The sequence below is a fragment of the Dermacentor albipictus genome, chromosome 4, assembly GCF_038994185.2.
Source record: "Dermacentor albipictus isolate Rhodes 1998 colony chromosome 4, USDA_Dalb.pri_finalv2, whole genome shotgun sequence".
In the NCBI taxonomy this organism is placed as follows: Eukaryota; Metazoa; Arthropoda; class Arachnida; order Ixodida; family Ixodidae; genus Dermacentor; species Dermacentor albipictus.
In genome coordinates this window covers 170,298,792-170,324,128 of record NC_091824.1, presented here as the reverse complement: position 1 = coordinate 170,324,128, position 25,337 = coordinate 170,298,792, and the positions used below count along the sequence as shown (strand labels likewise).

The window sequence follows — 25,337 nt, the reverse complement described above, 5'->3', positions numbered from 1 at the left end:
ACCTCGGCGCGGTGAGTGCCTGAAGTTTACCTCAAACACCAGACTTTCTCTAACACAGGTTATAGTAGCTTAGGGAAGGATTTGGTGTTGCATTGTGATAACCTTGTGTGTTTCAAGCCTAGTAAGAGTGTTTTGAAAACCAGGGGATGCTGAGGGGGTAAACAGGGCAGTGTGTGAAATACTTGCATATGTCTTACTAGTAGTGTTATAGTAGCGTACGGCAGGTATATTCAAAAAGGGTAAACAGCAGGAGGACAGTGTGAACGATGGAGAAGTACAAGGTGAAGGAACTTCTCGAAATTTGTGAGGAGTTGGGCATTGAGTTGGGCTCAACCAAAAGAAAGAATGCGATCCTTGAGGTCATGAGGACTGGGGACGTAACGGCTGAGGAAGCCGCTGAGGCCTGGGCGGGTATCAATGAACGTCGGGAAAGGGAGGAGAAGGAACGTTGCGAGCAGGAAAGGAGAGAAAATGAACGTCGGGAAAGGGAGGAAAGGAGAGAACAGGAACGTCGCGAAGAGGAAAGGAGAGAACAGCAACGTCGCGAGGAGGAAAAGGAGGAAAGGAGAGAGATTCGTGAGCACGAGCTTAAAATGAAAGAGTTGGAGATCCGAAATAACTCGCCGGCGCCTAGTCTCACTTCTAACGTTCCAAGAATACGCGATCAACTTCCACCCTTTGTCGTCGGAGAGGATATGGCCAAATACCTCGTGAAATTTGAGCACGTGTGCGAACGGAATAGCATTGAGCGATCCCTCTGGGCACAGAATCTGTTAGCGTTGCTTCCTGGGGAGGCATCAGACGTAATAACTTGCTTATCGAAAGAGGCGTTTGAGAGCTACAGTGATGTGAAGGAAGCGCTACTGCGGAAGTACAAATTGTCGCCCGAAGCTTTCCGGCAGAGGTTCCGGTATGCAAAAAAGGGTAAGGAGTCGAATGTTGACTTCGCGTTTCGTCTAAAAGCCGACTTGGTGGAATGGCTGAAGGGCGAAGAGGTTTACGACGACCGCGACAAAATTGTCGAATGCATCGCGTTGGAGCAGTTCTACCGTTGCATTGATGAGGATGTCCGGCTCTGGCTGCAAGATAGGCTAAAGGATGTTAAGCTAAACAAGGCAGCAGAGTTAGCGGAAGAGTATTACACACGCCGCAGCTTGCACAGCAAGGCAGTGCGCGTAGAAAAAGCTGATAGGAGAGATTGGTTTTCCGGGAAGCCCGACGAACGGAAGCAAATCACGCGTCGCGAGTTTCGGGACGACGAATCCCTTACCAAAGAAACTGTAAGGGAAGGGCAGAATACATCTCAGAATGATGACGATGGTCCGAAACAGCGAAACGAAATGACGCGTTCTTTTGAAAAGCGAAAACCGTTAACCTGCTACAATTGCAAAAAGCAAGGGCACATCGCTGCAAGCTGCCCAGAGAGAATTGCTTTTGCAACGATACAGGAAACTCACAAGAACATACGTCTATTGGAGCCCTATGTGCAGGAAATTAAGGTAAACGGCAAGAAGTGCCGAGCACTGCGGGACTCTGCAGCAACTATGGACGTTGTTCACCCGTCTTTCGTCTCCTCTAGTGATTTTACGGGAGAGTGCGTTAGGATACGGCAAGTGGCCGAGAAGGAGAGTGTCTGTTTACCGATCGCAACGGTTATCATTGAAGGAGAGTTTGGAAAACTTAACACCGAAGCCGCTGTGTCAGCCGCCCTCCCGGAGCAATTTTCCTACCTCTTCTCAAATAGCTAGGAGCAGCTGCTGAGGGATCAGGGCAAATCATTCTTTGCCGACGTGGCGTACATGGCCCCCACGCGATCCAAAGCGCGCCCGCTGTCGAGGGAACTTGACTTAGCGTCGGTGAGCGAAAGGCGGTGCGGCACACGGACCGATCACGGTAACTTGAGTGGCGAGCAGTCACGGGAGAGGCAGAGCTCGGAGGCTGGCCTAGGCGAGCGGGTCCTGGAGGTGAGTGGGAGTGACGCGTGCAGTGCTAGCCGCGATAGAGACGCGACGCCGCAATTAGGCGACGCGGGCTCCACACTCGCTCCGGTTTCCGCCAGCTGGCAGGAGCAGGCTGCAGTTGAAAGGGAAACTCGGATTCGCGAACAACAGGAAGATTGTTCACTAGCCGATCTGAGGAAGAGCGTCAAACGGGGAGTGAAAAAAAAGGAGGTTTCATTTGGCAAGGAATCTGGCTTATTGTACCGCCGCTACACGGATAAGCAGGGTCGCAAATATAAGCAGCTTCGGATTCCGCGAAAATATCGCCGGGAAAAATGAATGACCTCATTTGCTTCCTCAGAAGTATGTTTTCGGTCCAAGTGATTTCAAGGGGACCATTCTATTTGTAATTATTATTGCTGATTAATAATTGTTTCTATTTTGTTGAGTTGTTGATTTGAAAACTGATTGTTTGAGCCTTGTGTGCTAGATCGTACACCTGCCTCTTGTTGCAGCGGGAGCAAAAAGAGGGATAGCAATTTAGTTAGGTTGATTTGAATTATGGCCTTGTCTGGTGTTTGACGGGAGACAGAGGGCACTTGTTCGTGTTGGGTGTTGCCTTTTGCCGGTCGGTTTTGCAAGCTGCAGAACGACCAAGCGGGACCAGTGGCGAGAAGCAAGGTCTTAGGAACGACCCGAGCGGAGCTGGTCAAGGTGCCTTGGCGACGACGTGGTGAGCAGAGCTCCTGTCCTGGCGAGTCGGACCTGGGCACGTGAGGTTACCTGGCGTCCCGACACTGGACGTGAACTTGGACGAGCCTGACGAACGTGCGCGCCTGGCATCCGAGCCACGTGGAGGCAGCTCGTCTTCCCGGCGCCTTATCTGAGGGCGGGGATGCTGTTGTGCCATTACCACAAGCCCGGATCCCGAATCTGCAAGATGCAGAATCTATCCTGCGAGCGCCATAATTCTCCCTTCACAAGACAAGATGCTGCGCCGTCGTGCGGGAGAAGCCTCGGCGAGCAGCGTGTTTAGACGTGTCCGCGTGTGCCAGACGGCCCGGCGCCGCACCTCCCTTGCCTGGAGGTCACCGCGCGCGCGAACTTTGAACCGAGTGGCCAGCGCGGTCGCTGGTTGGACCCCTCGGACGACCGTCGTGTGCTGACTTTGTATTGGGCCGTTTGAGTGACAATGGGCCTCGGGGATTATAAAAGCAGCGACACGCCGCTCGAAAACAGGATCCGCCGACCCCACCTGGAGAGAGGGTCGCTCCCGACTGGGGTGAGATGTGTAACGCGTTTTCGCCGGACGTCGTCGTGCGAGAACAGTCGCGTTTGTTGTGAGCACTCGGCCCCAGTGCCGACCCGTTCATGTCCTGTATGATAACCTGTATATAATGTATAAAGTCCCTTTTGTTATTCTCATCGACGCCAGGCTCGGAGTCTTCGCTACCAACGCTCTGTCACGAAACGGGTGACGAGCGCTACGGGACCACAAAGCCGTATTCGTGGTGCAGCGGTGCAAGTTCGTAACACTGGTGGCACCGGTTGGATGTCGTAACACTGGTGGCACCGGTTGGAAGTTCGTAACAGTGCGTAATAACGTAAAGAACGAATAATATTAAGGCAGTTATTTCTACCTACATGGCCATTTTCAGATGTATAAACATGGAAACCGACTTTTATGACGATTTCCTTCAACATTGCAATATAAATATGTGCCATAAATTTCGTAAAATAGAAGTGTTTTTAATGAATTCCTTTATTTGGTGAATGAATTGCTTTGGTTTTTTTGCTGCAAATGATCTCGGTTTGGATCGGTTATTCATCTGCAGTGTCGTAATTCGAGTACATTTTGTAGGATTTTTTTTTTCATGCGTTCGAAGTAAAAAATAAATAATGTAAAGTGGACATAAGCCGCTCCGGCAGTAAATGCATAAAACGGGTCTGCATGCTTTTATTGCATGCAGACAACTTTTATTCACGCGGGTAAGTCATGCAAAAAGAAAAAAAAAGGAAATCACATACAAGCAAAACAAAGAGAGAGAGAGAGAAAGGCAATGTAAAGACAGGGCGGTTAACCAGAGATTATCTCCGGTTGCCTACCCTGTACCGGGGGAGAGGGAAAGGGAAGCAATAGACGAGAGAAAAAGAATACGAAAAGAAACACACACACACCACACATACAATACAGAACTTTTTCTGTGGGCGCTGTCACGCAGTCTGCGAAGGCGTCACATACGTCCCACTAATACATTCTATGTCATACAGTACAATCACAATTCGACACAAAGTCCGGTACAAGCAAGCAAAATTCACTGAACTGGGACTTGGCCAACCATTGAGCACGAGACAGCCCGAGGTAAAGAAGAAGTTACTTGTGGTGCTTCACCTGACCTTGCAGTCATCGTTAATATGCTCGAACAAGGTGAGACCATATATACTGGCGCTGATATATCCCCGCCGCTATGTGTGCATCTCGTGCTACGCTCGTCGTTTCGCACTAAATCTAATGTAGACGGGTTGCGTTCCCACAGGTTCTGCAAAGAACTCACTGTCGCTGCGACCTTCAGCACCTGATCAACATGCTGTGTCGAAAATCCCGTTCGCCGTCAGTATCACTTGCAGCTCGGAGCTGTCTGAAAGCGGATAGCGTTATTTGGATATATTTCGCCCGTTTTCGTAGTCAGGCTTGTACCGAAGGTTTAGAGCGCCTGAAGGTTGCATGCTGTGGGCTCGGGAAGGACAGCCCTCGCCCGCGCCGCTCTCTCTCCCGTTTCGAGCCGTGGTGCTTCAGCGTGCGCCCATCCGGTTCTTTGCGCGCTTCTATTCTGCGCCGCTGATTCTCTTCTCTCCGGTGGTGGCAGCGGGAGGGGAGGATGACGGCCGCCTTTCACACCGCTCCTTTCGCGCCACGCCATTAGCCTGAATACTGACAAAAAATGGCCAAATATGTCAAAATATACGCTAATGACATTGGATTAAGCAAAACACGAATAAGCAAACCTGTCTTCGTGAATGACCACCTCACTCCACAAAATAAGCAATTATTCGGTAAGGCAACTCAAGAAGGAAAAAAAGTGGCTTTTTTTGTGGACTGATGACTGTGTCATCAAGGCGAGGCAATCTACTGATAGCAAAGTTTTTCGCATAAGGAGTGACTCGGACCTGGCTATTTTCGCTTAAATCGAATAGGTTTTCTCTTGTCTTTCTTGTTTTTCGATTCATCCTATTCTGATCTGACCTGATGTCGTACATTTCCGTTAACAATATCCCATCCTACTTTTCGCATAATTATCATTCAGCGATTCATTTCAATTCACGTAGTCTTCGAAAGCATTTTCACGGTTATCAGATACTACTGTCTTCTTGTTTTCATTCCTTCTCAATATGTGTTTCTGAGACATGGCTATGTAATTCCGATAAACATCTTTATTGTTTTTTTATCATACAGTTCATTGCAATTGCATTTCATCACATGGTGGCTCAGCCATGTTTATTCGGTCCGACGTCAGTTACAAGCGTAGGCCTAATTTCCACTTAAATATCTTTGATTGGGAGTCGGTCTGGATAGAGGTTGACCGCTCTGTAATAGGAATTGAAATAACATTGTTTTTGGTACCATTTATCGATCACCAAATTCACCAATTCCCGCATTTTGCGAAGTACTTGACATTACTCTTGACATTCTTTCAAACGAAAAAAGTCCGTTGTCATTTTCGGTGACATTAACATTAATTTACTTGATGCTTCCTCCTCTTATCTAACTCAGTATGTCAGCTGTTTCCAAGGTTATGGTCTTGAATCTCTACTCTCCCTTCCCACCCGCTGCGTTAATAAAGGTTAGGGAACACTTATTGACCATGCGCTATCGAACCTTCTTCATACTCCGTCCGCATTCATTCTTCAAAGCAATATTACAGATCGGTTTCCAGTTGCTTTTTGTTTTGAGAACAGTCCTCGTATTAATAGCGTGAACTTTGTTAAGAATAAGTTTGATCGCGACAAATTTAAAGAAATGGTATCTTATTCTGATTGGTCTTGTGTCACTTCAATTAATAAGGCTGAATCAGCATACACCGCTTTCATCTCTATAATATCCAACTGCATACCTTCATCGACAACATGTGTACAGTGCCGTAAACGTTATTCTTCCCCTTGAAACCCATGGCTGACAGGGGGATTACTTAATAGCCTGCGTAAGAAAGATAACTTATATAAAAAACAAAAAGACAACTGTTTAATGTAGATCTACTTAATCGTTACAAGCAGTATTGTACAGACTGAATGCTCTAATGAAGGATGCCAAAAAGCGCTATTATCAAAACGAAATTAATTGTACTGGCTCAGACATAAAAACAATGGCGCTTGATCAATTCATTTCTCAATAAAACCATTAATCCGCCTATAGCCTACATTCATCATGAAAGATCAGTAATATCTAACCCATTAGATATCGCTAACGCGTTTAGTGACTACTCCTCTCCCCTACCTGTTCCATCCAGTACGCATGACGAACTTGATCGTTGTGGTCACTCATTTTTTTCTTTTTCCTGCTACTCCAGAGGAAGTAAGAATGGCAATTAGTAATATAAAGTCCTCTAGCGCAGGTATCGATAATATTTCTGCTAACCATGTGAAAAGGATTGCTGATGAAATTGCGGTTTTGCTCACTTACATAATCAATCTCATTTTTGAAACTGATGTATTTCCCAGAGAGTTAAAGATGAGTAAGGTTATTCCGGTATTTAAAAAAACGTGACAAATGCTCAATTTCTTATAGGCCGATATCCATTCTCCCTTCTTTTAGGAAAGTAATTGAAAAACTAATCCATATAATCGCCTGTCTAACTACCTAACGAAATTTAACCTATTTCATCCGAACCAATTTGTATTTAGACAAGGACATTCGACTAACCTAGCCCTCATTTACTTTACAGAAAAAAATGTAAACTAGAAATTGACAAGGATAACTTCGTTGTTTCGGCTTTCTTAGATTTTACTAAAGCTTTTGATACACTTAATCATGACATTCTTTTTTCTAAAGTTGCACCTTATGGCATTTGTGGCGATGCTCTTAATTTTTTCCGTAGGCACTTATCTGATCGTGAGCGATTAATATCCATGTCCGGCATCTATTCCACTAAAAAAATAATTAACATCGGTGTTCCGCAAGGCTCAATTCTACGCTTGCTCTTACTTCCACTATACATTAATGACCTTCCACGGTGTCTAACCACATTATCAGAATGCATCTTATATGCCGACGACACGACTCTCTTATGTTCGAGTAATTCTATAAGTAACCTTACAGCAACATTTAATACAGAACTTATTAACGTTAGTGCATGGTGTGCTAAAAATAAGCTTTTGATAAATCCCTCCAAAAGTAAGTTCTTAATTTTTGATTCCATGCCAGTAAACCATGCACAAGTTATATATGCCCCTCTTTATAAACAAACATCCTATTCATCTATCAGATCATTGTTCCTTCTATGGTATCAGGCTTGATTCTCGCTTAAAATTTTATTTGAATATTAATGAACTGCAGCGGAAAACTTCTTATGGTATTAGGGTATTACTCAAAGCTAGATGTTACTTTGACTTAACTACTTTGATCACCTTATATTATGCATTCATTCACAGTCATCTAAATTATTGTATTGCTTCCTGGGGTCAAACGTGTCCTTTCCACCTCTTTTCCCTCCGACATGTGCAGAATCGGGCCATTCGCATTCTCACCCAGACCAACCGACGTACGCATGTTACTGATATGTATCGGGAACAGCACATACTGAATATGTACAATGTAATCAAATTTAATGCCTGCACATTGGCTTACCAAGCAGTTAAAGTCCAATGCCTTCTAAAATTTGTTCTTATGCAGCAGCTTACTTATTCAAATATAACACACTTTTCCTCCAATTGCAATATTATACGAGGGCATGGCGAACCTCTGCTTCCGTGATAGCGGCGCTAAGTAGCTCGTTGGGTTCGCCAGTATATTTTGGCATGTCATACTTCTGAGCGGGAGGCAGATGTTTATGGCGGAGGTCGTCGAAGAATCCGTTGAGATTGTTTTTGTGTGCATGTAGCAGTTTGTTTATGCTATGGTTGTGGCGTGTGCGCGATGTGGTAGGGTCTAATAAGTGTCGCAAGAGTTGCCATGTGCGCTTGTTATCGAGGTTGTCATGCATGCTTTCACATACCTGGCCCCACTGCTGGCAGGCCAGTTGTGTGGCGTACTCCTGGATCTGAAGGTCTAATTTGGCAATTCTGAGTCTTAGTTTTCGGTTGAACCGTTGCCTCTTCCACCGTTTGAGAAGAGACTCTTTGGCTTCCCACATGTGTAGAAGCTTGGAATCAACCGTAGTGAGAGCGGTTTCGGGGGGCAGAGTGGTAGTGTGCATCTGGGCGTCTGAGTGTAGTTGCTGAACCCATTCTGAAATGTCTTGAATGTTTGTGGGAGCTGATATCTGGCGGGCCTCTCGAAAATTGTCCCAATTGGTAAGGCTGAGGCGTTTGGGTGCAAAGGGTTTGTGTTTGAATTGTAGTGTGATGGTAATGATGTAATGGTCGCTACCGAGGTTAACTTGTGAGTTGTGCCATGTGACGTGTTGTATTCTGTGTGTAAGCGTAAGATCGGGGGAGGTGTCCTTAGCTACGCTATTGCCTAGCCTGGTTGGCGCATCGATGTCGTTATGTAATGTGAGTCTGTGGTCTTGTATGTGGATCCATAGGGCTCTGCCCTTAGGAGTAGAAACGGAGTGACCCCACAAATGGTTGGGTGCGTTGAAATCTCCAAGGATTAGGAGGGGGTGGTGGGTGGCAGCGGCAATAGCTTGAGCGAATAGGGAGTCAAAGCGGTGATGTTTGTCTTGTGGACGACTATAGATATTGAGAATGTAAAGGCCAGGTGCATTATTTTTGCGAGGAATAATTTCTAGAAAATCGTGCTCTATATCGACGCTGTCGAATTGGGAGTGATTGGCAGTGAGGTGCTTTTGCATAAGAATTGCCGTATCGGGCCGGGAGACCTTATTGTTCTGATAAACATAATAACCTGGAAAGCTGATTAGTCCGTGAGTTTCCTGAAGCGCAATGACAGCTGGGAGATTAGAAGAGGAGGCCAGAAACTGCTGGAGGTGTGCTTTCTTTTTTCGAAACCCCCTACAGTTCCACTGCCACACTTCAAACTCGGAGCGGGTCGGGTTATTGGCCATTGTTAAGCGGAGCCAGTGGGGAGGCGGATCGAGCAGGTGCAACTAAGTTAGGGTGATTCGCGGTGACTCCAGCTATCCAACTTGTAGTTTGTTGGATGTGTGCTTGTACGAATTCAATAAATTTGTCGAGCTTTTCATTCCTGGATGTGTAATCTGTATTGATTTTTTCAATTGCAGTGAGTATGTTATGAAATTTAGTCTCCAAAGCGGTTAGCCTGTCGTTATAATTTAAGATTGTCTCGTCCAGGGTGTCCTCTGATCGCGGAGTGCTCGGAGTTTTACGTTTGCTCGGGGGAGGGTGAAGCGGTTCCCGTTCAGTGGAAGGGCTAGTGTCCATGGGGCGGTGGGAAGAGGTTTCAGGTAGGGCTGATGGATGATCAGTCGAAAGGGTCGTGTTAGAGAGAGGGGCTTCAGAGGTTGAAGTAGAGGGGTGACGAGATTGGAGTTCTAATTTAAGTCTTTGAATTTCGGCTTTTAGAATTGTATTTTCTTCAAGGAGGGATTCATTATTAGCAGTCTGGTTTGAGGAGCAGCTGGAAGAGGCTACCTTAGCCCAGCTTACCTGGGGTGGGTTGCGTGAGGAGTTGGCGAGAGTAGGGCTTGATGATAGAGCTGGCCAGGCGACGTCTTGGGTTGCGTAGCCAGGCTCGCGGTCCTTGCTTTTGCTGCGACTTCTTCGCCGGCTTGAGTCACGAGTGCGGTCGAGACTGGGAGTTCGGTTGGTGGGTGAAGTTTCTTGTTTATGCCTTGGACGTGTAGGGCGTGGTTTGAACCTTTGTTTGCACAGTGAGGAGCCGGTTTGATGGTTTCCGTTGCACACAACACATATCGGGTCACATTCATGGTCCATGGGTGCGTCTTTCATTCCACACTTGGGGCAGAGTGTGTCGGTGGCACTAGTGCAGACGTCCTGGCGATGACCAATCCCGCGGCATCGGGTGCAGGCTTCTACCTTCTGCCTGAAGGGGCGGCATCGAAGTGAACAGCCGTCGTAGTTGACGTAGAAAGGGATGATTTTGCCTTGGAATATGACCATGATGGTTTCAGTATTGCCCAGGCGTCGTGCACCCCCAATAATCAATGTTGGGTTGCATCTGCGGAGGGTTGAGGCGATGTCATCTTCTGAGTAATCTGGGGGCAAGTGAATGCATCCTCTGCAGGTATCGATGGGATCAGCCACATGTGTGGCGACTTCGTAAGGGTTACCATTGAATTGCAGACTCTGGATGTTGTGGTAGAGATCTGCACGTTCCATGTCTGGTGTGCTGATTAGAACGGTATTGTTGATGGTGTTGACACGAATTTGGTCAGAACTGGTGCGGTCGGTGATGGGGAGCCCCGCAGCCTTGAGGATGACTTGTCTGAGGATGCATGCATGGATTCCAGCGCAGTTGAGGCCCCCACGAACTCTTAGGATGATTTTATAATCGCTGCGCGGCAGCGGCGGGGGCTTCGGTTCTGCTCTTGATTGAGTCCTATGAGCCACTGCGGGGTATGCTGGTGGCGAAGGATGCTGACGCTGTTTCGAGAGGTTGTCGTGGATCTCGCGCCAGGTGCGCGCGCCATCGCGCTCCGTTCCTGCGCCCATGCTAGGCGGAGCTAGGCCCAGCAGCGAGACGGTCAGCCGAGAGCCCTAAAAAGGGCTGCGGCTCGCGTAAGGGACGTCGGAGTTGCTAAAGGAACTGTCAAGAAGTGCCGATAACACTCACATAGGTCCAGGCAGGAAATCAGGCTCTTGAAGCGATTGGGTAGGCACAAAAAGAAAAAATGCAGGAGCAGAGGCAACATGCGACCGCTCGCACCGTCGTCTTCTTCGAGATCTTCGGCGAGATCGTCCTCCAAATCTGACAGGGCGTGATGAATTCGAGTGTTTCCATTATAAGCTTTGCCGTCCTGTTTCAGGCTCGTAGTAATGGCACTATGGTGCCATTACCCGGTCACAATTGCAGACAAGAAGTCGTCACCCTCATTGTGACACCAGATCAGATGAGCCAAGGCAGCGCCGAACGTCTCCGTCTTCTGGCGGTAGTTCAAAATCTTGGGTATTCATTGCGCACACAAGAGCCGATAACCGAGATGTTCATGAATTATGGCGTGAACCGAACCGTTACTGATGTTCACACGCTGGGGAAGTTCATCGATGCTTATCCTCCGTTCTTGTCTCATCAGCTCATCAACCTTTGCTATTTTGTTAGGGGTGATTGCACGATGGCTTTGGCCCGCTCTTGGCTCGCCTTCGCAACTTTCACGTCCTTTGAACCGTTTGCTCTAATGCTTCACAATGGCCAATGAAGTGCAATGTTCAACGTACACGGCAGCCATACGGCGACTAATTTCTTTCTGGAAAATACCTTCAGCTGTCAAAAATTTCACGGCACCGCGCTGTTCCACTTTTGGAGTGTCATTTATGTCACGCAACCATGTTCAACCCAGAACATTTATCCTCACACCTGCGTGTCACTTGTAAATGAGAGATGCCTGTGTGCTACGCGCATGCCTCGCAGATAATGAACCGATCCATTATTGCGCGAAGTGCGTTGGCTCTCTTTCATTTGACTCACCCTCGTACATTATGAATGCGAAGATACAATGGGATATATAAATGCGAAGATACAGCTTGAAAAAGGGCAAAATAGTGTCACTGTAAACAAAGTTCACTGCACGTATACACAAAACCTAGCAACAATATATTTAAACATACGTATAAGTATCCAATAAATCTACGTATTTAAGAAAAAGTCACTATATATAATGCGTCAAACAAGGCAAATGAGCATGTTGCGCAATCACAGATTCACAGAACCCTAGATCCCGCTGCCATTCCATCCACTCCGCCCGCTGTATCGCGCGCGCTACGCTCTTGCTCCCCACTTTTCTCCTTTGCGCACACAAGATTGCTTCACCATCGTCGGCTCAGCCATTCAACTCCCCACCCCCACGATTTCACTCGCACATACAGCATGCGGCGCTCGGTCACGATGTTATCGCCCTTGGACTTATACGAAGCATGAGGGCGACGGCGACGGAAGGAATGCGCCTGGGGTGACCATATAATTGCTATCGCAATAATATAATAAGAGTATCCGGCAACTGAAGCCTCCCATGGCCCACTACTTCCCGCAAAAGAAGAAGTAACAAAATCGAACTTTGACCATGCGAGAATTCACTGCGCCGCAACAATGTATTTTTTCTTTCTTTTGTGGGGCGGGGGCGCCGAAATGAAAAAAAAAACGCAAATGAATGCATGTTGGCCACAATCCAATGCCTACTTTGGGCATTTAATGTAGCTACCGAAGGAATATCAAAAAAAAAAAAAACGTGTGACACTTGCTCCACGGAGAACCATACGCATACTGCTCGGTACCCTACACCGGCGAGACAAGACTTTCCGGAGAGGTTGCGCTCAAGCGAACGTGATGCAATCCGTAGAGTCCCCACAGTAATGGCGGCGAGCGACCTTTGTTTATTTTTCTCGTCTGCAAGCCAGAAAGCGTCCAAAACTCTTTCAGGTGAAAATCCACTCGGCCAAGCAAACCGAATGGGCACCGAAGTGCGCTGCGCGGTGGTCGGGGCAACACGAGAAAAGCGTATGCGCTCTGGTTGGCTCTGGCAGCCCGCAGGTAGGGTAGTGAAAAAAAAAAATGAAGAGGCTCAGTGTGCCCTCGCCAATAAATGCCAAAGTAGAAAAAATAAATAAGAACGTAGTTACTTTGGCTGGCTTTGGCGTCTTACATGGATGCTTTGGCATAGGTGAAAAAAAATGTTGATATTTTTTTATGTGACATGACGGCACAAAGGAACCACTGCAAAAGTTCGTCTCATCGGATCTCCCTGCGTGCTTTGTCAACTTGTCTGATAGTGTGTTGATTTGGCTGTCTCGTTGTTTGTTCAGATCTAAGACTTTAGAAACGTCAATGCACCTTTGGCCTCAAATGTTTATAACAGCATTAAACCCACAAGGTTCCGCAATTCAATATCTAAAGCACAACTTTGGAAATGTCAATGCACCTTTCACATCAAAAGTTTATGAGATTTTTACCCATAATGTTTCGGAATAGATATCTATGCGCTCCGTAGATTCCGCGGCCTCAGCGAGATGCTGCGGCGAGCCCGTTCACCATCAAAACGCCCTTGAAACTTTGTGCTCGGATGCGGCTGCTTGCGTTATGTGACTCCTGGTACATGGGCGTTGCCGCGAAATCCAGCCAGAGTCCGCAATGTTCGCGGTGAAATGTCTTTTCGAGCGTGAAAAAGACATTCTAGATAAAATCCAGAATTATTTCCGGCGCCCGGGGTTGCTTTGGTCGGCTGTGCATGGACAGCACGAAAAAATTTCGGGGGGGGGGGGGGGGAGGGGGGGGGGCTGAAGCCCCACAAGCCTCCCTCCCCTGGCTACGCCCCTGGTCGTTTCCTACTTCAGCTTATGCATTAACTCTATCGTTTTATATTCTCCATTCTCCATTGTATTGTTGTTCTGTCTCAGTATGTATTTGTATTTATATTTTGTTAATCTTATATTCCACTGCTTTTTTTTGCTGTTAAGTAGTATTCGTGCTTTTTTTAATATTACAAAAAGGTCCCCCTACAGTGTTTACACTATGGGATCTTTTTCTGTACTAAATATCTATACTTTTGTATCTGCAGTAAGTATTCAATAAACTTCAATTCAATTCAGATATCTGTATTGAGGAATTTCTTAACAAAAATCATTGCAGACAATGCTTTCTTTATTCTAGTGTCTTTCTTTATTCACAATATCAACCACTATTGTAAAATTGAAGCTTAACAGCACTATATCCTCTCCCGTGTGATAGTTGTTAAAAGAGAACGTGGAACTCGATATTCACCAGCAGAGTAGACTACGAAATACTCGACTGGCTCACCTGTGTCCTCGAAATCATACGTCTTAACTAGAGACGCCTAAAACTGGAAGCGAGGCGGGAATTCGGGGGCTTTATTTACGCCTAATTTGCGCCACTGCCTTACGACCTCAAGGTCTCCAAAAGCGCCGCTCTTAGAAGGCGAGCTGAGTACATCGAAAATATCGGTGTATTCACTCGAAGATCGTCACGACTTTACTCTATAAATCACTCAATTCATCGCTGAAATCAGCCTTTCTTTCTTTTTCTTTTTCTCCCCCAAAAATCCGACGAAGCTCGAGCTGCCGGCAGCGTCGTCTGTAGATAACCCAGTTGCCAAATCGTTTTACTGACTCTGCCGCAATAAACGTGCTGCTGCTTTCGCTGCCCCGCGGATTGTGTGCTGCCACCTACCAGAAGCACGAGACGAACGCGGCGAAATCCCAGCGGCGAAATCGGCTCGTTCGTGGCTTTGCTAGAAAATGAAAAGTACCGTCGACCCGCATAGCTCGCCCTTGGCCATTTTCGCCAGAAACGCGTAGATGAACCCAGCTTGTCCAAGGCACGGAAAGGGTTGACATACAACCTGCTTATACGTAAAGCCATCTAAGCTGCTGCTGCATATGTACTGGTTAACGGCTCTGTTCTATACGAAATTACGCGATGAAACCACTTACGATAACTAAATATCATCAATGCAACAAATATACGCCTTCAAAGAAATCATTCCTTTAGGAAGACGAGAAGCTTTCTAGGAGCGTTCGGCCATTCGCTTACATCGACAATCATCGTCCATGGCTTTTGCACAATTTCTTCTTCCTTACTTATTTTTTTCGAACTTGGATAATCATTTCGTAATTGAAATTGAACACGGTATCAACACAAAGGATGATACACGTAACAGGAAAAGCAGCCGCACTGTAACGTGCTTGGCGCTTCGCCGTCTTGCTCCGTTCCACGCAGACGACGCCCTCTCCCAGCAACTGCTGGCGCGTAGGCGGCGGCGGCGGCGGCGGCGCAACGCCTCGGCGCTCGTCATCCGCACGGGCGCCATGTCCGCGTGGAACAGCGCCGCCAAGACGCTGGTGCACGCCATCGCCGTCAGACCGTCGCCGAGTGAGTGCACGGGAAACGAGACTGCGCGCACGACCAGTCGTGTGCAAGCAGCTCAGGTCGCCTTAATACCACACAAGTAAATCTTTGTTGCCATGCCAGGAAGCTTTAGCTCGGGGCCGCCTATTCAAATACATGTACAACACCGAAACGCTTTCCTGCGATAACCGCAGGGCCGATTTTAATGAAATTTGTTGCATTTGTGAGAGAAATTTAAATTCTTGGGACTGCTGGAAGCGGAATTTTGATTTAGGGCCTGAATTTTGTTTAAAAATGTTAAGGAAATAGAAATGTCGAAAAAAATGGAAGCACGAAGTTCACAATTTAATAGCTCTTCATCAAGACAAGATATCATGGTTCTGTAAATGGCGTCCATTAGATCATTCAATGTGTCCAAGTTCGAAATGTCAATTTGTATCTTACGTGAATTCATTACGTTGTGTACAAGGGTTCTTCAAAAGCTGTATTCCCATGTTACTAAATTTTTGACATGTATGTGTAACAGTCACTGTTGTCGGCTTTGATTGTACTGTTAGATGCAGTTATAAGAATTCGGATATCATTTTTCATTGCTGAGTTGCAGAGTTGTAACTTGATAGTTGCCTTTTCTGAAAATTTGCTATTTCTTCCAATTTTTAGTAAAAAATTAACGACCTAAATAAAAATTCAAAATAAACAGTCACTAAATTTTAAGTTCCTTTAAATGCAACAAACCTCGTCAAGTTTGGTGCAGTGGTTGCCGAGGAAAACAGATCTCCTTCCTCATGTATTTAGATAGGAGCAGCCGAGCTAAAGCTTCCTCTTGAGGATATTTCTTTAATTGCACGTGGCAGATAACACATTTCTAATTCCTGAATTGGAGTGCGCCGAAAGGCGGAAATTATTTGAAAGAGAAATTGAAACTTATATGTGACTAACAACGTTTCACTAGTTAAGCTTTTAGCTAATTACCTTAGCGCCCGTATTGCAATTCATGAATTCTAGCCGGTGAGTTTGCAATGCATATCTGTTGGAACGAATTCTGACGGTGGCACCGGTGTCGAGAGAAGCGGCGTCGAACTTGCGGTAAGAATGGACTGTTGTTCCACGTAAATTATTTTTAAAGATCACCGTTAATTTTTGCCTACATTTTAGCAAAACGGCGGGAGGGTGTGTGGATTTGGGGGAGGGGGGGGGTTAAGTTGCACAATATTTCGATATGTTTATGAGCCCCTGTGAGCTCCGCTAAGGTACTAGTTTGTACTGACGCCATTGCGACCGTCACCTTGGGGTACTATAGCACTTCGAGAAGCGGCGTAAACAAGAAACGTGACAGCACGACATGCATGCCTTGAGCCGAGAGACAAAGCGATAACTGTGATATTTCCTTAAAGGCAGTCACCATCAAAAAGCAAAACAAAATGCGCATGATAAGCACGGTGAGAGCTGCGTCCGTGACGTCACGGGAAAGCTACTTATAATGAGCGCCCGCACAGACGTGGACGCTCAAATTCTATCAGCCGCGTCTTCATAACTTCTTTCATAACGCGTCTTGAAACCAGATTTCTACAAGGACCTGCAGACTACATTCCAACAGAAATCAACCATGGCCTATGTAACTCTGGTAAGAAAAGTTTCTGTGACTCACCTATAACGACGTGCAATTTGAGCGTTTGTTTTGCTCGCTTGCTCGCTCGCTCGCTGACTTGTTTGCTTGCTGGTTGGCTCACTGACTTACTTGCTTGCTTGCTCGCTCGCTCGCTCGCTGACTTGTTTGCTTGCTTGCTCGCTCGCTCGCTGACTTGTTTGCTTGCTGGCTGGCTCACTGACTTGCTTGCTTGCTTGCTCGCTCGCTCGCTCGCTCGCTGACTTGTTTGCTTGCTTGCTTGCTCGCTTGCTTGCTTGTTTGCTCGCTCGCTCGCTCGCTGACTTGCTTGCTTGCTGGCTGGCTCACTGACTTGCTTGCTCGCTCACTCGCTCGCTGACTTGTTTGCTTGCTTGCTTGCTTGCTTGCTTGCTTGCTTGCTTGCTTGCTTGCTCGCTTGCTTGCTCGCTTGCTTGCTTGCTGGCTTGCTTGTTTGCTCGCTCGCTCGCTCGCTCGCTGACTTGTTTGCTTGCTGGCTGGCTCACTGACTTGCTTGCTTGCTTGTTTGTTCGCTCGCTGACTTACTTGTTTGCTTGCTTTATTTACTTACTTACATGATTGCTTGTATTACTTACATTACTTACTTACTTTACTTATATACTGCCTTCTCAGTGCGAAACATTGCAGGGGGGAGCACAGAAGTTACTTACATAGATAATAAATCAAGCATGACACAGCATACATTAGCATGCATACAAAACACGAAACCGCGTGAGTGTGCAAGTAACAGAATAACATGTTACATGTACGCGTAGGTCGTAAGAGAACCGAACGCGCTTATTTTAAGCGGGTTCTCCGTGCCAGTTGGCTTATCTTTGGATACATGAGAACAGCACCAGAGTCATTCAATACTTTTTTCGGCGTAGATACGGGTTTTATTTGTACGCGACCCTTCACTTGATCTACTCCATCGTCGCCAACACCACTTCCTCATCTCTTAAGCCGTACCCCACTTCTCGCTCATGTGTAAAACCGGCGACGCGCCAGAAGAGGAGGAAAAGTTTGCCACACTGGTAACAAAAAATTAAAGCCAGCAAAAAGAAGTGAAGGATTCGGCAACAGAAGCAGTCGATTGCGAAAGAAATTGACAAAATGGAATCAATGCGTGAATTGAGTGTGGTAGAGACCGAGGCCTCAAAAAATCATCGAAACGATCGAATGTCTTTGCTACGCTTGCGAAACATATTGCAGAACGTGAACGTTTGTTGGTTCGTGAACGCGATGCGAAAAATTTGCGCAGACAACAAAGAACGCTTAGTTTGTCATCAATTCACACATATGCGTGAGGTCTACCAATCTTTATGACTGCAACTGCAGTTAAGTGCCCGACGCAGTATTTACTCTGCCCGTTCGTCCCTTTCGCTGAGCCTCGTCGCGACGCCGTCGTCGTCTTCGTGTTGTCCTGGTTGCATACACATTTGGCCCGCACAGGATTCGAGGAGTTTCGGGCAGAAGTAGACACGTTGGCGAGAGCCTTTCAAATGAACTTCACTTGCAAGCGGGACTGTTCTGTCTCCGCCACATTTCTATGCCATTTTAGCGCCCCTCTCTTCACAAAATGCCGCACCAACTAGGCCCAGAAATTCTCAAGTTGTCATTTGTTGCCGCCTTCACACACATGCTGTGCCTGTAAAAATGCAGAGCGATTAGGCTCGCATCGTTCTTCGAACAAAGTCGGTCGGAAATCGGCGCGCGTGTTTGTGCCAGTATATGGCGCCACATGCACCACGTCCTCTTGGCCGCGCGCCTGCTCAGCTGCGCTCCCACCAGCCGGCGGTGTACGCGCTGTGCCTGCTGCTGAGCGTGTTCGCGCTGGCGGCCGTCGTCTCGGGCGTCGTGTTCGTCGTGCTGCGCATGTACAACCGCTGCGGCGCGCGCCGTCAGGTGGACGTCACCGACGAGTACCGACAGCGCTACGGCACGCTCGTCAAGATGCAGCTCGTCTGCATCGGAGGCCTCGGGTGAGTCCGTGGCAGCTGCATTCTCTCCAAGCTGGGAGTTTTATTATTCACGCGCAGATCCGAAACCTGGAAGGAGGATTTACGGAAATAGCTGTGTTGGTATCCAGTTGGGCTGCTGCAACCCAACTGGACACCATTTGCAAGGAAGCGAAACAGTCGGTATTGTCTGCACGCTTTAACCGTGCGCAAAGACATCCGCACAGATGGCCGTAAGCTGCCGTATGCGGTAAGTAGTCGAAGGAAAAAAAGGAGCGAACAAAGGTCCACAGAGCGCCGAATACTTCTGAAATAAGTACCTGGGAGTATAACAAACACTCGGTCATGGACACCGGCTTGTCCCATGTGCTGAGCGATGGCGACCCACGACACTGTTTGTACACTTCGTCACACATAACTCTATAGGCAATATTTACTCTGCTAGATTTTTGGGAGCATCTGAGTTCCATACATAAACTTGCTCGACTGTAACTTACTGACTTATACCTAAAGCACGCAATGCAGGTTTGCTCTTGCTTTCAAGTCGCGGCGTGCAAGTCGTTTTATTAAGCATAACTTTTAATGTGCATAAAATAATATTAAAAATATACACAATTTTTTGTATTTCATTTGATGTCCGCATACTTTTGGGTATATTTATTCGTGCTATTCTAAAGCGAATATATACATAAGTAAATAACAAAGCAGCAGAAAGCGGTTATAGTTAATACAGTAAAATTGATTAGTTGATTGTATCCGGGAATGATAATGTCTGATATGGCCGAACGAAACTTTGGGTTGTCTGATTGTGACAACTGCGCCGGGAAGGTGGTTCCATTCCTGAGAGGACCTAGGAATAAATGATTCGTGACAGGTTCTGGTGTGGCACTGAATTGTTCCAACCCTATGGCTATGATCAATGCGAGAGGAAATGTAGGTAGAAAATAATATAAGATTGTCGCAAAGGTTGGAATTGTGGAAATATAATTTATGAAATAAAGGAAAGCAGAATCACTTACGTCGGGCTGAGAGCGGAGCAAACAGCAAGGAGGTTTTCATGGAACTTACGCTTGATGTGCGGCTATAGAATTGCTATAAACGAAACGCGCGGCATTGTTTTGGATTAGTTCAAGTGATTGAACAATGATTTCGAGGTGCGGGTTCCATATGGATGACGCGTACTGCATTTTACTTCTAATAAGCGTTTTGTATAAGATTAATGATGTAGGAGCAGAAGAAAAATTTCGTCGAATTTACCCTAGCATGCGGTTAGTATTGTTAATTACCCGACCTATTATCACAACTTCGGACAAACCACTGCTGGTAGCCTTTAATTATTGTATTTGCTTTAATAAACTAATCTGTTTACTGTTGATGCTTTATGGTTTCGTACTTCGTATTTACCTTTGACAGGAAGTTTCATTGGAGAATCTGCATGTTCATTTGTTCCACGTACACATGTTACTACTGACAGCAAATAATCGAAATTGAACACTGTTATGCAAGCCATGCACTGTGACGGGATTAGCGCCGAACTTCGCTTGCGCTTACCCAAAGGACATGGCTGCTGGCCTTGTACTTGTGCAATGGTGGCATCCGGGCAGGCCTCACGGACATGGACGCAGCCGACCAAAGTATGCAGGTGGACACCTACGCGTTCTTCAAACATATGCAACAGGCGAGCACTGTTTTCGTTGTCAAAAGATGCGGGCATCACTGGCAATCGAATCGCTTAACACGTCAATGATGTATACGCGGTGAGCAGCGCGCGGAGGTAGTCTATACGCTGTGTCGCCCACGCTACATGAGTGTTCATGCAAATTGGCACCTTGCTATACTGTAGTGAATTCGGGCTTGAAGGCGCGGGCTTACAAGCGTTTCTCTACGCCGCTATATAGTGTAAGGATATCGTTCTTCCATTCTAGCACCGTTCGCGGCCGGCCGATCCGTTTGTAACGTGGTGAGAGCGCCGTTCGGACCACTCGCTATGCGAGGAATGGCAGTGCAATACAATCGCTACATTATTCCGGCCTGGTATTTTTTAAGCGAGGCAATGGACTCACCGTACTTGGTCAGGCGGACAAGGAAGGTGTTCTGTTGTCACAGGTTGCGCTGAGAAAATCGCGCTCTGTCCAGATAAACGTATCGCAGAGCGGCGAGATGGACGACGGCAGTGTGCGTATACGTGGATCGGACGTATTCATAGCGATTTCTGCTGCATGCTGCTACAAGGAACTGCAGTGTAGCTCCGTGTATCTGTCACGATAAGGAAAACCGCAGAATAGCCACTACCGTGTCTAGGACGATAAACGTTTCATGCCATTGAAAAAGAAAAAAAGAGCAGTTTCGTCCGAAGACGGAGGCCGAAGCACCGACAGCGTTAGCAAGGTTAAGCGTTCTCTCCGGACGGTATTCTGACTGTACGCGGGTCTGGCCATGCACGAGTGCACCACAATTTCTGGCACTCTTAAAGTCATTAATACATCGTAAACGGAATCGCACAGGCGCCACTACCCTGCATGCCCTTAAAAAAAACAGTGCCATTAAAATTAAATTACTTTCAGGTATTTTGCACTGATGCTGTTTTTGCACTTTAAATTCTAATAGTATGAAAAGATCTAAAATTGAATCCATGCGCTATGAATGTCATGTTTAACGACATTTGTTTGCGAGCAGCCATTCTAAAAAAAAATCTGAGAAAGAATTCAGTCAAGGACGTAATACCTGGTTTGAGCAACTTTCGCGATACAATGCTATCTACCTTGCATGCATAGGGCATGCATAAGCATAAGTACACCATGGCAGCAACGACTGCGAAAATTCGCATGTAGTGTTCATGTAATAGTTATCGAAATAACAGAAATTAATGCACAAATTTTTTGACGTCGTTATCTCTGTAATGGTCTCGGCACCGCTCTCTCAACTTCACATCAGTACTAATCCCCAATTAAAGGTGATTGCGCTATTGTGGGTTGGTTAAATAAAAAAGTGTATGCATGTCCAAGCCTCACATACTCAATGTGTGAATGTGACACACGCTGGCCACCCAATGCTTACAATGATGTGAACTATATCTATACACAAAGGGCAAAGTAGGGGACGGTGGAGGGGGGGAGGCAACTTCGGATGGCGGAAGGCATTCATTTGCCCAATTCTTGTAAAACGTAACGAATATGGCGCCCGCGTTGGTAGTGGAGGTTCAAGGGTATACATGAACAAAAGGCTATCGTTCTTCCCAACATGCTAATATTAATGAATGGCGGCACAGGAATGTCACGTGCTTACTCATATAAGAATTTGTAGAGGCTACAGCTTTTAAGCACCTTGTTCATCACTGCATACGTGCGTGTCACACGTTGAGACCCGTTGCCTTCGGTGCATTGCGTAATGTTCAAATGTATGGTACCGGTAATATATTGCGGTATTTTGCAGTCAGTGACATAACAGTATACAGTGTTGTGAGACAACTAAGCGTTCCCTCGGTGATAATTCTAGGTTGATCTGGTAGGGGTAAGGGAGCTTTGGATAAAGTTGCACGTTGGGCTTGTTGAGATACCATGATGGAGGCAAAAGACGTAGCGCATCAGAAACAGGACAAAAGACGAACACAGACGGCACACACGTTTGGCGCTTCTAAATTAACACCATACAGGGTGTACCTCGGTTCATGAACAGGCCTGAGTATTCGAATTTCTAAAATATACGAGCCGAACGGTGTGTTATTTTTGCTAGCAATTATAGGGACACTCTAAGCGAATTTTCGCCCGCGTCGCCGTGGCGTTCCCCATAAAGTCCAAGCGCGATAACATCGAGCCGCGCACGCCGTTTGCTGCGACTGCGAAGGTAACCGTGTCAGCTTGAGCCGATAAGGATGGTGGCTTGATGCGTACCGTCCTCCCGCGTGCCCAATATTGGAGGTCACGTGGTAAGATGAGTGACAGGTGGAGAGGAGATTAGCACCGGTTAACAGGATCAAGCGTGCACTATATGGATGACAGGTGCGCACGTGTCTGCTCCTCTACGACGGCCGTGGCGGCGCGCATGGCTTCCCGCGCGCTTGAGCGCGTAAGCGGGCTGAGCGCATACAGAGCTTGTTGCGTAATGTCGAGCGTCGCACACGCGTTGAAGCGAGAGGCAGCCCGACGTGTACTTGCTCCCCGCGGTCGCCGCTCTTCGCCTCGCCAGCGTTGTGACGGCGAGTGCTCGTGGTCATCAAGCGAGATCTGTTCATGTTTGGCGGTGACACCACGCTTGTTAATTTCTTTAGTAAGCGAATGTTTGCAGCAATTTATACGGCCGATAAAGCTACGAGCCTTACTTTGTGCAGTTGTGTAATGCTTTGCTATCGCTATCAATTATTCGGCTGTCAGGCGAAACTGCTACTGTTTGTATTCGGCCTCGACTCGAAAATTCTACGTGAAATTTTCCAGTATTCTGCCACGACCAAATGTACGGCATAAGAGCTGCGTTTTAGAGCCTGGGAGAAAGAACTCGACGAAAATAATTATACCAGGTGTTTCTTTTGAATGCAAAACACTTCAAGAATAGTCGCAGTTTTGTACGAGTGGTGAAGCATGGATAGTGACAGCTATGTATTAAACAACTACAAGAAGGGAGGTTCGTATAGTTTCATTGGCCGTATAAATTGCAGCAAACATTCGATTACTATTTAAATTAACTAACACGGTGGCACGCGTGCAGAGGTAAAGATGACCAGATCTCACTCGATGGTCGCGAACATCTTGTAACAATTGAGGCTGTGGCGTGATGAACTCGCGGTGCGAACGCCTTGCGCTTCCTCCCACTTCGACGAGCGAGTTGTTATTCATCTTATTCCTGGGATGACATTGCAATGTATGTACCACTGAGATATGTGTGTTTTCAGAGTAGCAGTGTTCGGTATTCAAGTTTGTGTACGAAGCGATTTTTTCCCCTAAATATTCGTGGCCAATTCGACCTCAAAATTTAGTTTTCTTGAACATACCCTTAGTCATAACGTACGCGCACGAATTCATCCCCAACTTTATTTAGTGGTTCCGCATTGGAGAGGTAGACCACCACAAGAAGGGACGGAGCGTAAAAGATGAAAACGGGCATGTGCGGCATTCTTTGCTATTAATTATTTCTGACGACGCTTGTACTTGCACAGGCTTTCGGCGAGATCTTCAACACTACTTACCCTGTGCTGAACGCTATCGCCAGCGACGTTGGAGATAGTGGTAAGTTCCTTAAATGTTCTGTCACTACGCTTGATAAGCTTGCGTCTCATTGGAGGGAGTCTGATCGCGAAGGCCTAGCTCGCGAAGGCATCTCGAGTCGCGCGCTGCAGACGCAGCAACCACGCATCTCCGCCCGCGACACCAGCGCCGATTGCTTCCCTCGCGGGTCGATTCGAACGTCGCCTTCTGTCCCGCGACCGCCTGTCCGTTTGGGTTGGAGGGTATATACGGCGTACCGGTGGTCGCGTTTCCACCATGCCACGCGTGGCGTCTTCATCCTGCAAGCTTGGTACACAGTAATTTTGTGCGTCGATCAGTGGCACAGCAGCGAGACCAGCCCGTGAAACTATGCAAGTAAGCACCCCGCAGTATATATACGCAGAGGCAAATTGCGCATTCCTCTATTGCCGCGCCTTTTCTTGATCCGTGTTTCGTGGTAAATCGAGTGGCCCCCCTTACGTACACAGCGATAAAGTTTAGTAAGCTTCGTACATATAGGCGCGTTCACTCAATGCTGGCCCTAGCTTTCGGGAAGAAGCACGCTGCAGGACCAGCTGATGAGATACGTGGTCGTAGTTAAGTGCACAAGGTGGACTTTTCGAAAAACTCTAATGCGGTAGCGTGTTTTAGCAGCAATGAAAAGGGCGAATCTCATCGGTGTTTTGTGGAAATTGTACCCGCGGTCTGCGAGCCTGTGAGGCGGCCGCGTGACAGCGCGTCGGCTGTAGTAGCTTATAGTTTACACAACTGGCAATTGCGCACTGTTTATCATTAAGCGCTTAATTTAATATACTTTTTATAAACCTTTTGAAGACATCGCGCTATTAATTGCACGTGTAGATGTCGCCAAAACAAAGATAAGTTATAATTATTCACACCAGTCACCGTGACTCATGTGTTTCGGGTCGTCGTGCCTTGCCGTGCGCGGTGCTTTGCGGATCTCAAAAGGCGCTAGCGCGCTCGGGTGTTTTTAGGACAGTTGACGTACACGTAGTTGACATGTTAGCGTTATCCTTCTTATTTAAGTAAGGTCACAGATGACCATTACCTTGCTTTAGAATAAAGGACAAAATTATATTTTAGGCTAAAAGGAAAATGCCCCCACCAACGTTCCCAGACCGTCCGTGCAATGAGGATGCTGAAGCACCGGCAACACCTGATGATAATTAAGATAAAAATGAATGCTCATGTTAGTTGCATGTACCGCTAATTATCACGCTGCATTGTCAGTTAATTGCTTTTTTTATGTTCTTTCATGATTGATCAATTTCTACACTACATTAAAGACGTTGAATAACCGCTAATTATTGCGATTTTTTTTCTAATCTCCGGCAGCGACGTATTGATGCCGATAAAATCGAGAAATGCCCCAGTACTCGGACATATGCGATCCGGAGACCTGCAGTATGGCTTGCCTCATAG

General features: G+C 46.8%; 2 protein-coding genes across 13 annotated transcripts in view; both read left to right on the top strand.

The window, feature by feature from the left end:
* Nucleotides 1–3,460: 3,460 nt before the first annotated feature.
* LOC139059410 (uncharacterized) overlaps nucleotides 3,461–25,337 on the top strand; it is a 356,283-nt gene continuing 334,406 nt past the window's right edge. The window contains exon 1 of the mRNA XM_070537803.1: nucleotides 3,461–3,506. The gene's annotated coding sequence lies outside the window, so the exon portion shown is untranslated. The remainder of the gene's footprint in view (nucleotides 3,507–25,337) is intronic.
* The window catches only part of LOC135902466 (prominin-1-like), a 91,744-nt gene continuing 70,720 nt past the window's right edge, over nucleotides 4,314–25,337 (top strand). For 11 of the 12 annotated variants that reach the window (XM_070537799.1, XM_065432558.1, XM_065432559.1 and 8 more), the window contains exons 1-6: nucleotides 4,314–4,368; nucleotides 14,986–15,138; nucleotides 16,677–16,738; nucleotides 18,515–18,720; nucleotides 20,254–20,374; nucleotides 23,846–23,915. In XM_070537799.1, the coding sequence (XP_070393900.1) occupies nucleotides 4,356–4,368; nucleotides 14,986–15,138; nucleotides 16,677–16,738; nucleotides 18,515–18,720; nucleotides 20,254–20,374; nucleotides 23,846–23,915 (625 nt within the window). In that variant the 5' untranslated portion in view covers nucleotides 4,314–4,355. The remainder of the gene's footprint in view (nucleotides 4,369–14,985; nucleotides 15,139–16,676; nucleotides 16,739–18,514; nucleotides 18,721–20,253; nucleotides 20,375–23,845; nucleotides 23,916–25,337) is intronic. The other variant, XM_065432552.2, reaches the window with a different exon arrangement.